This window comes from Mobula birostris, chromosome 20 (genome assembly GCF_030028105.1).
Source record: "Mobula birostris isolate sMobBir1 chromosome 20, sMobBir1.hap1, whole genome shotgun sequence".
NCBI lineage: Eukaryota > Metazoa > Chordata > Chondrichthyes > Myliobatiformes > Myliobatidae > Mobula > Mobula birostris.
This window is the reverse complement of record NC_092389.1, coordinates 34,196,828-34,209,128: the sequence shown is the minus strand read 5'-3', so window position 1 is coordinate 34,209,128 and position 12,301 is coordinate 34,196,828. Positions and strand designations below refer to the sequence as shown.

At 42.5% G+C, this 12,301-nt stretch overlaps 1 protein-coding gene across 16 annotated transcripts in view; it reads left to right on the top strand.

Annotated features, from left to right (window-relative positions):
• The window catches only part of LOC140185133 (rho GTPase-activating protein 32-like), a 583,009-nt gene that overhangs the window by 550,012 nt on the left and 20,696 nt on the right, over positions 1-12,301 (top strand). For all 16 annotated transcript variants that reach the window (XM_072238473.1, XM_072238466.1, XM_072238464.1 and 13 more), the window contains 2 exons: positions 749-894; positions 3,586-3,657. In XM_072238473.1, coding sequence (XP_072094574.1) covers positions 749-894; positions 3,586-3,657 — 218 coding nt within the window. The remainder of the gene's footprint in view (positions 1-748; positions 895-3,585; positions 3,658-12,301) is intronic.

Here is a 12,301-nt window from a genome sequence, read left to right as displayed (position 1 = left end):
TATATAATTTGCGGGCATCAGGGAGCCACTATTAATATGCGGGAGACTCCCGGAACTTCCGGGAGTGGTGGGATGTCTGACTTCATCTCACAGAATGGAGGATGTAAAACAGTTCAACAAAATGGCAGCCTCCATCTCCAAGCACATGGTGGCAAGAAGAAAGACAATTGCTCTGTCTTCTTCCGCTGTCCTTGACCCATTCAAGTTTGATATTTTCTTCCTTATTTTAAATCCACCATGGCCAACACAACAGAGCAATCCCATTAGTCTCATTTCCTTATAAACCCAGCAGCCTTGTCTCTCTCACAAGTCCATCAATTCCCCTTTGATTCTTTTACACTGAGAGGTAATGTGCAGCAGACTGTTAACCACCAGCATTCTTCGGGATGTGAGGGGAAACTGGAACACCTATGGGAAACCCATTGACTCATAAGAACACATAGATTCTCATAGGCAGTATGCAAGGGAGGGATGAAATCTGGTGCCTGGAGCTCTGAGGCAGCTGTATGAACATGGCACCACTGTGTCTCCCAGGCATCATTGATCCCAGACATAAACTCTGTGTCTATTTCCATAGATGCTGCATGCCCAGTTGGGCATTAATGAACTTGTAATGTTAGTTTTCCATCGTCTGCAGTTTTTTGCTTCTTGCATGATAACTCACGTTGTTATCACTCAACCTGCATGACTGTTTCAAATACAGAGTGGCCAATTATTTAACAGAGACTCTTTTACCATCGTTATCTAGGAAGAGGACAACCAGCAAATCGAAGAAGTCACCTGTTGGCACTTGGCGCTCTTTCTTCAACCTTGGCAGATCCTCGTCTGTGGTCAAACGGAAACTACATCGTAATCCCAGTGAACCATCAGAGATGAAATCCATGGTTTTGACAGGTGGGTGATGACAAGGGTTAGTTGTGCTTTAATTCTTGATAATTCTTGATGCCTTGCTGAAGGCAAAAAAACCACTGCGTTGGTTGGCATGTCACATGAAGATCTACGCTGTTTCTGTTTTAAAAGCTTCAACACAATATGAATCCAAGGGAAACTGAAGCTAAAACATAATAGAAGATAGCACAGAACAGGCCCTTCAGCCCATGATGTTGTGCTAACCTTTTAACGTATTCCAAGATCAATCTAATCCTTCCCTACCACATAGCCCTCCATTTTTCTTTCATCCATGTGTCCCTCTAAGAGTCTCTTAATTATCCTCATTGTATCTGCCTCTACCATGACCCCTGGCAACTCGGCTCACTCATTTCCATTGTACATTTCCCTAAGAACATCTGTTCCCCATTTTAAGTTATCAAGTTCCTGCCTAATTGCATCATGGTTAGCCCTCCCGAATTAAATACTTTCCCATACTGCCTGCTGCTATTCTTGTCTGAAGGTCAGGGATTTGAGGTTACTATCTCCGAAATACTCACCCATGGAGAGATCTGCCACCTGACCGTGTTCATTGCCTAGTGCCATATCCAATATGGCCTCTCCTCTAGTCGGCCTTTCCGCACAAATTCTGCCCCATCTAAAGCCCTTGTTCTAAGGAGGAACCAATTAATATTAGGGAATTTGAAGTCGCCCATGAAAAGAACTGTGTTATTTTTTGCTCCTTTCCAAATTCTGCCTCCCGATCTGCACCTTAGTGTCTTTGTCGCTCTTGGGGGTGGGGGGGCACGGGGAATCTATAGAATATTCTCAGTAGAGTGATTGCTCCATTCCTGTTTCTGTCTTCAACCCACACTGACTCAGTAGATGATCCTTACGTCCTCCGTTTCTGCAGCTGTGATTCTACTCCTGATTACAATGCCGCTACCCTTCCTCTTTTATCTCCCTCTCTGTCCCTTTTGAAACATCTAAACCCCAGAATGTCCAGCATCTATTCCTGCCCTTGTGACAGCCAAGTCTCTGTAGTGGCCACAATGTTGTTCCATGTACTGGTTCGTCACCCTGTTCCTGATAATTCTCATATTAAAGTAAATGCATTTCAACCCATCCAACTGACTACTTTTATGCCCTACCCACCTCCTATCCTTCTTCACCGTCTCTACACACTGCATCTACCTTTTACGCTGTTACAAGGATTACTCTTTGGTCGTAATGATCAGAGAGGTACAGGGAGAATCTGTATTTACTGACAAGTATCTTTATTGTCTAAACTAACAAGCATGTGAATTTATGCACGAAGCACCTGTTTGCACACCCACTAGGTTTCCCTGTCTCTCCTGAATAGTCAAAGAATAGAAAAGTTAATATCCAGGCAAGGGAGGCTTTGCTGGCCAGGCGTTCCTCGTAGTCCCAATCCACTCTCCATGTGTTTTACATAGGGTCGCTCACACTTGTATCTGCAATCGTTATTCTCCAGAATTGTTGCTGCTTTGCATTCAAAGCCTCTGCTTTTATATTCATTCCTTACCAGTTCAAGCATCCTCAATGTCGTTAGCTATGGGTCATCTGACTGACCTATAACACGTTATTGGCTCTGATCCAAACCAGCTTCCATTTATTGCCCTCTTCTGCAAGTGACAACTGGTAATTTTATGGCTCTTTGTTCTAAGTCAGTTACCAAACCAGTAACTAGCTTGAATCACTCAGGGAAGACACAGACCCCTTTCACAAACCTGCATGTTATATCTAACCAAAGAACACCTCACAAATAATTTCTTACTTGGAGGTAATATCTAGTCCAGGTGATTACCTGGAGCATCATTGTGTCTACTCTAAAACACTGATTCTGCCAAGCAAAACCATTTTACAAAATCGAGGATGCGGAGCAGCTTCACAAATGGCAGCCTCCATTCCTTTGACCTCAAGGCAAGAACAAAGACATTTGGTCTGTCTGCTTTCACTGTCCTTGATTCATTGGAATTCACTGATTTGTAGACTGTAGTTCTTTCTGGCCAACAACACCAGCTGTCCCATCTTCTGACTTATCACTCTTCTTCTCCAGGCCCTGAAAACTTAGTTTAAATCCACCCCAACAGCTCTAGCAATCTGCCTGCAAGAACATTGGTCTTCTTGAATTCAGGTGTAATCTGGCCCTTTTATATAGGTCATACCTTCCCCAGAAGAGATCCCAATGATCCACAAATCTGAAATTCTGCTCCCTGCACCAATCCCTCAGCCACACATTCATCTACCAAATCCTATTCTGACCCTCACTGATGTGTGGCACAGGCAGCAACCCTTCAGCTTCCTACCTAGCTCTCTTATCCACTCATCACTTTTCCTTGCTCTGTCATTGGTATCAATATGAACCATGGTTTCTGGCTGCTCATCCTCCCCCTTAAGAATGCTGTGGACTTGATCTGAGCCATCTCTGACCCTGATACTTGGGAGGCAACTTACCATCTGAGTTCTCTTTCACATCCACAGAATCTCCTGTTTGTTCCCCTAACTACTGAATCCTTTATCACCACTGCCCTCCTCTTCTCACCCCTACCCTTCTGAGTCACAAAGCCAGAACCTGCCAGACTCAGGCCCAGTCATCTAATCCTTACTGGTGGAGGTTTAAAGTTATTGACTCAGTAGCAACTGAGTTGTGACTGTCTGATTTCATCCTGTTCTTTTGTGATTCTGTTTTATCAGCAAAGGGTGATTCAGGAACACTTCGTTCTGCGAAAAGTGAAGAGTCTCTTTCATCTCTGCACAATGTGGAAGGTATGTACAAAGTGCACAGCTAGTTTGTATGTTTTACTACATGTTGCGGTATTTGCTGCAAGTTTCACTCTTGTAATGTGGCATGGTGTATGTATGATTAAAGTATGTCTTTGATATATAATAGTTTAGCATTTCACTAGAGCTGTCAACACTAGCAGTTCAGACAGCATCTGTGGAAAGAGAAACAGCTAACATTTCAGGTCAAAGAAATGGAAAAATAAAAACAAGTTAGTTTTATTTTACAAAGATGATGTGAGAGTGTGAGAGTAGGTGTCAGACTACTGGAGATTGCTCATAAAAAATGTGTAGGGATAAGCCACACAATTAAGGCCAGCCAACTGAATCTCCATCACGGAAACACTAAGACACTTGGAAAATTGTTACCTGATATAAAATAGCTCTTGTATGGATTGTTTGAAAGCAACTTGTGTTTCTCTAACTGGTTTGAAATGTACTTAACTGAGAAGGTTGATGAAAAGAATGTATACATTTGGGCTACACTATGACACAGCATTTAGTGATACTGCCTCTCAGCTTCAGATATTCAGATCTACTTACCAAAGTGCTCTCTGAGAGTGGAATTTGCATGTTATTCTGGTGACTGGCTCTATTTCCTCCAGCTTCTCCAGTTTATCCCACGTCCCCCAATTGATGTCTGAAGGCTAATTGATCCCTGTATATTACCCTTTACTGTAGCTTAATGCAAAATAATCATAGGATAATAGTGTGGGAGAGAATAGATTGCCGGGTACAGAGAAATTGCCTTGCATGGGACTGCTAGGATTATTCCCCTGGGAGTCATCATGACCCTAATGGGCCAAATTTCCTCTGTCTGTGTCATTGGACTCTTTAGGATAAATTTGAAACACAAAGGAGAGTGTTGAAAAAAAAAAGGTCAATGTAATTAAATGATAGACACAGCCTGATCAGGAAATGAAGGCAGAAAGTGTTTTTCTACACTGCAGCATGATAAATGGAGATATTCCCTCGGGCTCAGTGTCAGAAGTCCTATTTCTCTGATACGTAGTTTGAAAGTGTGGAAATAAGTAAGGAGGACTGACTACCAGGAGTAAGGGACTATTAGAACAGGGGTAAATGATATCATACAGAAAAGTGTTAGTGATACGGTTGGCAGAAAGAACAGTAGGACACAATTTAGATTACATGGAAAATCAAAGATCTGAATATCTCAAATAAAAACAATTGCTAGAAATACTAGCAGATTGGCAGCGTTCTGGGGAGAGGGACATAGAAGGGTTATTGACATGAAACATAATTTCTCTCTCACAATTCGGTATGTTTCCAGATTTTATAAAACAAGTGGGGCCCTGGAATTCAGATTTCAGGATGGAAGGCAAAAAGGATGTATTAAGCCTGTAGAAAATGCTGATTAGACCGTAGCTGGATTGGTTGGTCCAATTCAAGTCAGCACACATAAGGAAGGGTGTGAATTTCAATGGAGGAGGCAGAAGAAATTCACAACAGTGGTTCCAGGCAAGAGGAGTTTCAGTTGTATTGACAGACAGGGGACTTACTTACTGCCGTTACGATGCTGGCATCTAGGACAGCAGTAAAAGTCCTCCATCTGTGGAGGTGTTCCGAACTTCCTTCATCGTGTCATTAGCTTCCTCTCGGTTTTCACTGCTGTCAGTCATGCAAGTTCCAGGTGGAGGCTCAGGAATGCCATTGCACTCAGGTGTAGAAGGATTCTTCAATGCTGTTTCTGTAATAATTTTGTTTGACCAGTCAGGGTTGTTAGCTGTTGAGCTGAACCCCCAAATCTGGAGACCAGTGGACCACTCTTAGTCTGGTCTCTACCCTTTGATCTGTTTGGCATGGGTGATCCTACCAAGAGCCAAAGCATAAAGCCCTGACTCCAGCCAACATTCTCTGGGTCATTGAGACACGCAAACCTCCAAACCATGACAAGGTTGTGGTCCTCTTGGAGCACAAACTGGGGAAGTTAGGGCATAAGATTCTTGAAGCAACAAAGGAGCTTTGATAAAGGTATACATGTATGAAGACTAGCAGTGTGGTGCAGTGGTTGCCACTGCATTCTCACAATGCCAGAGTCTCCTCATTCGATGCTACCTCTGAAGTCGAGTTTGCAAGTTCTGTCTGTGAATGTGGGATTTCCTTTTGGTACTCCTGTTTCCTCCCACATCCCAAAAGATGCTGGAAGATTAATTGTCAACTGTAAATTATCCCTAAGTTGTGCAAGAATTAAAGTACTGCTGACAATATGTGAGAATAAATAAGTTACAGGGGCATATAAATAAGGGAAGGAGGAAAGAGGCTGATGGTATTGATGTGCTGGGTGCAGGTATGGACCTGATTGACCAAATGACCTCATCTGATATAATGAGATCATGACTTGTTTAGATGGGTAGAGGGAAGCTGTTCCCATTGGTGTCAGGCTCACAGACCAGGAATAGGGGTTTAAATTTTAGAGCAGTTGATGAAAGAGTACTGTGAGGAAACACATTTTTACAGAATAATTTTTGCCTCCAACTTGCTGCCCATAAAGGAGATGGAAACTGTCAGAACTTTCAGAAGCAGTTTGGAGAGGCTATTGAAAGAGACTTGCTTGTTCCCTGCAGGCAGTGCAGGGAACAAGCAAGGAATGGATCTGATGGGATTGCTGTACAGGAAGTTGGCTTCCTCTGTCCTCCAATGGCTCAATAATTCTGTGAACTGACGCGGACTGACTAAGGTTTTCCTGTATGTTATTATTTTGACAATTGTTTTACATTTCCTCAGTGAAATATTCATTATTGATTCTGGACCAATGTTTTATTTCTGTTGATCAGCACCCAGTGGGACAGATTTAACTTTCAGAGAAGTTGTACTTTTTATTTCTGAAACTGAATTTGTATACTGAGGGCTACAGCATACACCCAACGCTTAAACCTTCTCTGCGAATATCTGCCACTCAATTAGAATGCAACTATAATGTTTATCTTTGCAGTTAAAGTAATCTTGAGAGTTAAGTAAATGTTTCCCGTTTCCTTGATATGTGCAATTTGAGGTCAGCTGCTTACTTACAGAGCAACCAATGAATATTAGCTCCTTTCATTCTTGTGGTGCCTTGACCATATGGTTGAAGGATTCCAGATCAAAATATCTTGCATGTTTCAGTGAAACAAAGTCTAGTTTTGCAAAGTTAAAATGACTGAGGTTAACTAAGTGTGAAAAGAATATTTAGGATCTATATTTGGTGCCAGATAATGCTGTGGTTCCCTGGGTGATGGTCATTGAACAAAAATGAGTTGTGCTTATTGTATGATCGACTCAGTCTCAGTTGCTACTCACCTTCTCCATTTGAATAAATCATGACTGATGTGCTTGGAGATTGAGTTGCCTAGATTACAGGTTTCCCCCGCCATCCAAAGGTAAAGCGTTCCTATGAAACGGTTCGTAAGCCGGAATGTCGTAAAGCGAAGAAGCAATTACCATTTATTTATATTGGAAAAATTTGTGAGCGTTTGCAGACCCAAAAATAACCTACCAAATCATGCCAAATAACACATAAAACCTAAAATAACAGTAACATATAGTAAAAGCAGGAATGATATGATAAAAACACAGCCTATATAAAGTAGAAATACTTCTCTACAATCATTGCCTGCACTGTTCTCCGTAGCGAAAATGTCACGCAAGTGCTCTGGGCAAAAACACTCTCTCCAGTAACCTTTAAGCTATGAAGCTGCCAAATCATACCAAATAACACCTAAAGATACACAGCCTATATAAAGTAGAAATAATGTATGTACAGTGTAGTATCATTTACGGGAATCGGGAAGACATCGAGCACACATGATGGTGTGTTAGGCTGAGTCGTCGGAGGTTGGGGTGGTGCAGTGGCCCCCACCCTCCGGGCCGCTGACCGATACCGATCCGCGAAGAATGCGGCGGTAGCCGAGACGCACCCAGCACATCTTTAAGAAAAAAGCCAAAATAAACAAGCTAATTAATTAGGTGCCGCCTGGCACGTAAGTGTTGGCCCAGATCAGAGGCGACGCAATCGAAGTTCGTCGTCTGCTGAAGGCTTGCTTGACTGCTAGCCTCGTGCATTTTTCTATCATACAGTTCTTTGTAAGCACTCAAACCATCTTGCAAATATGCCCTAAACCGACATACCCTTTCAAAATTAAAGTCATACTTTATCATTGCAGCGAAAATCTCACGCAGTTGCCTCACGTTCAGTTCCTGGACGACTTCACTTTCGGTCCGTTTGCTACTGCATTCAGTTTCGATTGTTATCCTTTCCTCTCCCAATTGCATCAGCTCTTCATCTATCAGTTCTTGGTCATGGGGTGCCAAAACCTCTTCAGTATCATCTTCGTCAACTTCCACAAGCCAAACTCACTTTGTCCTTACTTCGTTCACCACGATCAAAACACTTAATTATGTCTAGTTTTACACTAAGTGTAACACCCTTACGAGCTCTTTTAGGCTTTTCCGATACCGTAGAACTCATCTTGCAAACACAGGCACGTGTTTAAGCAATGCCAGCGAGAATGCAGTTCCGAATCCGGGGGAGAGTGGCTGCTCGGGGCGCACGCTGCCTTTTATCGCGCGCTGCCTTTTTTTGCAACTGTGAAAACACCTTCTGTTAGCGAAAACAGGGAGCTAATGTAGGTCTTTCGTAACAGTGAGGTTTCATAAAGCGAATGTTCGAAAAGCGGGGGACACCTGTATTTCAGCATTTCTATGTCCATACATAACAAAAAATGATTACTTTAATTTTTCCGTTGACCTACAACCTCCATGGCTTTTTGTTGCAAGCTGCTGCTGCATTGGCCTAGTGTGAAGAACCCTTTCTGGCTTACTCCAAAAGAGTAGATAGAATCTTTGGTTTTCTAAACTCAAAGGAGTTCAGCTCTTTTCCCCCCAAGTAAATTTTCTTCATAATTGAACCCATTTAGCCCTGGTTTCAAGCTGATAAAGCCTAGCTGTACATCTTCAACATCAGTAAACGTGCTGCCTTGAGCCCAACAAACTGCTTTAAATAAAAACTCTTTTTAATCTAAGTACTCAGCAAGTTAGGCACATCAGTGGAAAGAAAAACATAGCTTATGCTTCAGTTTGATCAACATTTATAAGCGCTTTGAATGCCTGGCAAAAATTAAACCTCTCTTCCATCATGTTATGTTCTAACCTCGTGAGTTTTTAAGATTATTTTAGTAATTAAGTTTTGGTGATTGTATGCATGAATTTGTTAAGGGGTGAGTGGGGTTGACAATACAGTAGGTTTGTGCATACCTTCTTATAGAAGAGACCCTCAACACATTCCTGATTATCCTGAGGAGAGGGGACCTGTCCTCAGCAAATAGTGTTTGTTGAGGTTGAGATGCCTGAAGTTTCAGGTTCTAAGGAATAAAGATTATGAATAGCCTGTCCTGGCCCAACCACATAGATGCTACAGCCGAGAAAATTCACCAACACATCTTCTTGTTTAGGAGGCTAAAGAAATTAGTCATGTCTCCATCAACCTTTACCAACTTTTATCAATGCGTCTGTCTGGATGCATTACGGCTCGGTATGGCAACTGCTGTGCACGTGGCTGCAAGAAACTGCAGAGAATTGTGGACACAGCTCAGCATGAAAATAGCCTCCCCTCCATGAACTCCATCTATACATCTTGCTGCCTCAATAAAGCAGGTAGCACAATCAAAGACCCCAGCCATGCAGACACTGTCCCTTCTCCCTGCTCCCATTGGGCAGAAGATATGAAAGCACATACCACCAGACTCAAGGACAGCTCCTACCCTGCTGTTATTAGACTATTGAATGGTTCCTTAGTATGATGAGGTGGATTCTTAACCTCAGAATACCTTGTTATGATATTGCACCTTATTGTCTGCCTGCACTGCACTTTCTCTGTAGCTGTTGCTCTTTATTCTGCGTTTTGTTATTGTTTTATCTTGTTTTAACTGAATGCACTTTGTAACAGAATGCACGCCCAGCTTTTCACTGTACCTCAGTATATGTGACAATAATAAAGCAATTCCAAACCTTTGTAGCATACTTAAGCCGTGAAATAGTGTAGATTTACAATCCAATCCATTTCCGAGGGCCTCTTGTGAATTGTTTTATTTTCACCATATAACCAGGTGGTGTTAATTTTAGTCATAGAGTTGTGCAGCGCATCAGCTCAGTATGTCCACTCCCAATCATTTTTGCCCATCACACTATTTCATGGCCACAGGCACAAATACCAGAGCCCTGCTGTGTCACTCCTAGCTCCCTCACCACTACTTTTGCTGCACTACTTTTTACCCACTCACTGGGTGTCTCAAGGCTCCCTCCCTGCCCATGGTCTCACCTCCCCTCTCCCTCTGGCATCCCTCCCTGCCCACCATATTTGACCTGTGCTCATTGGTGCTGTATCCCAATGTTGTACTGCAAGAGTCCTTTGCCCACCAATCTCCAACATCTGGCTGGATGTTAATCTGGAGCCGCGTCATATCTTGGCCCGAGCTTGGTCGGAACCACGAACCATGAAGACCACCTCACTACTTTGCTCCCTTTTTGCACTACTTATTTTTTTACTATAAACCCCATTTCCAGAAAAGTTGGGATATTTTTCAAAATGCAATAAAAACAAAAATCTGTGATATGTTAATTCACGTGAACCTTTATTTAACTGACAAAAGTACAAAGAAAAGATTTTCAATAGTTTTACTGACCAACTTAATTGTATTTTGTAAACATACACAAATTTAGAAGTTGATGGCTGCAACACACTCAACAAAAGTTGGGACAGAGGCATGTTTACCATTGTGTTACATCACCTTTCCTTTTAATAACACTTTTTAATAGTTTTGGAACTGAGGATACTAATTGTAGTAGATTTGCAATTGGAAATTTTGTCCATTCTTGCTTGATATAAGACTTCAGCTGCTTAACAGTCCGTGGTCTCCGTTGTCTGATTCTCCTCTTCATGATGCACCATACATTTTCAATAGGAGAAAGATCTGGACTGGCAGCAGGCCAGTCAAGCACACGCACTCTGTGTCTACAAAGCCACGCAGTTGTAGCCTGTGCAGAATGTGGTCTGGCATTGTCCTGCTGAAATAAGCATGGACGTCCTGGGAAGAGACATCACCTTGATGGCAACATATGTCTCTCTAAAATCCTAATATACGCCTCAGAGTCAATGGTACCTTCACATACATACAACTCACCCATGCCTTGGGCACTGATGCACCCCCATACCATCACAGATGCTGGCTTTTGCACCTTCCGCTGATAACAATCTGGATGGTCGTTTTCATCTTTGGCACGGAGAACTCGACGCCCGTTTTTTCCGAAAACTAGCTGAAATATGGACTCATTTGACCACAGCACACGGTTCCACAGTCTTTCGGTCCATCTGAGATGAACTCGGGCCAGGAGAACTGGCCGGCGTTTCTGCATAGAGTTGATGTATGGCTTCTTCCTTGCGTAATACAGTTTCAAGTTGCATTTCTGGATGCAGCGACAGACTGTGTTGAGTGACAATGGTTTTCCAAAGTACTCCCGAGCCCAGGTGGCTATAATTGTCACAGTAGCATGATGGTTTCTTAGGCAGTGCCGCCTGAGGGCTCGAAGATCACGCGCATTCAACAGTGGTTTCCGACCTTGCCCTTTACGCACTGAGATGTCTCTGAATTCTCTGAATATTTTCACAATATTATGTACTGTAGATGTTGAAAGGCCTAAATCCTCTGCAATCTTGTGTTGAGAAATGTTCCTTCTGAACTGACTAACAATTTTCTCACGAATTTTGGCACAAAGGGGTGAGCCACGACCCATCCTTGCTTGCAAAGGCTGAGCCTTTGATGGACGCTACTTTTATACCCAGTCATGATACCTCACCTGCTACCAATTAGCCTGCTTAATGTGGAGTCTTCCAAACCGGTGTTACTTGAATATTCTGTGCACTTTTCAATCTTATTTTAACTCTGTCCCAACTTTTGTTGAGTGTGTTGCAGCCGTCAAATTCTAAATTTGTGTATATTTACAAAATACAATTAAGTTGGTCAGTAAAACTATTGAAAATCTTTTCTTTGTACTTTTGTCAGTTAAAAGTTCACATGAGTTAACATATCACAGATTTTTGTTTTTATTGCATTTTGGAAAATATCCCAACTTTTCTGGAAATGGGGTTTGTAATTGATAGAAAAAACTTTGTGTATTGTACTGCACTGCTGCTGCAAAACAACACATTTCACAACATGTCAGTGATAATAAAGCTGATTCTGATCTCTGGTTTGGCCTCCAGAGGGCCCAAGAGATTTCCAGAGGAATTCGGGCCTGGTATTGGTTACTGAAGATTGGGCAGATAACAGTAAGTGCCAAATGCCACATTGACATTCAGCTCCAGGCCCTGTAGTGCTCCTCCTGATCCCTGCCGCTACTCCATGAGGCAGGGGGATTTTGGACTGTCCTGGGGATTTCCAAGGATGGGAGTAGGCATCTACTGATCAGTGAGTAGGACAGAAGTCAGGATTGAGGGGTTGAGGTGCTGAGGACAGCAAAATGTGCACCACTCCTAGACCTGTTGGCAGACAGTTACAAGTGTTATGTCTCATGATGCAAAAATATATAGACATTAGAATTAATTTCAGTGTCATAAATCAATTACTAGCGGTGATTA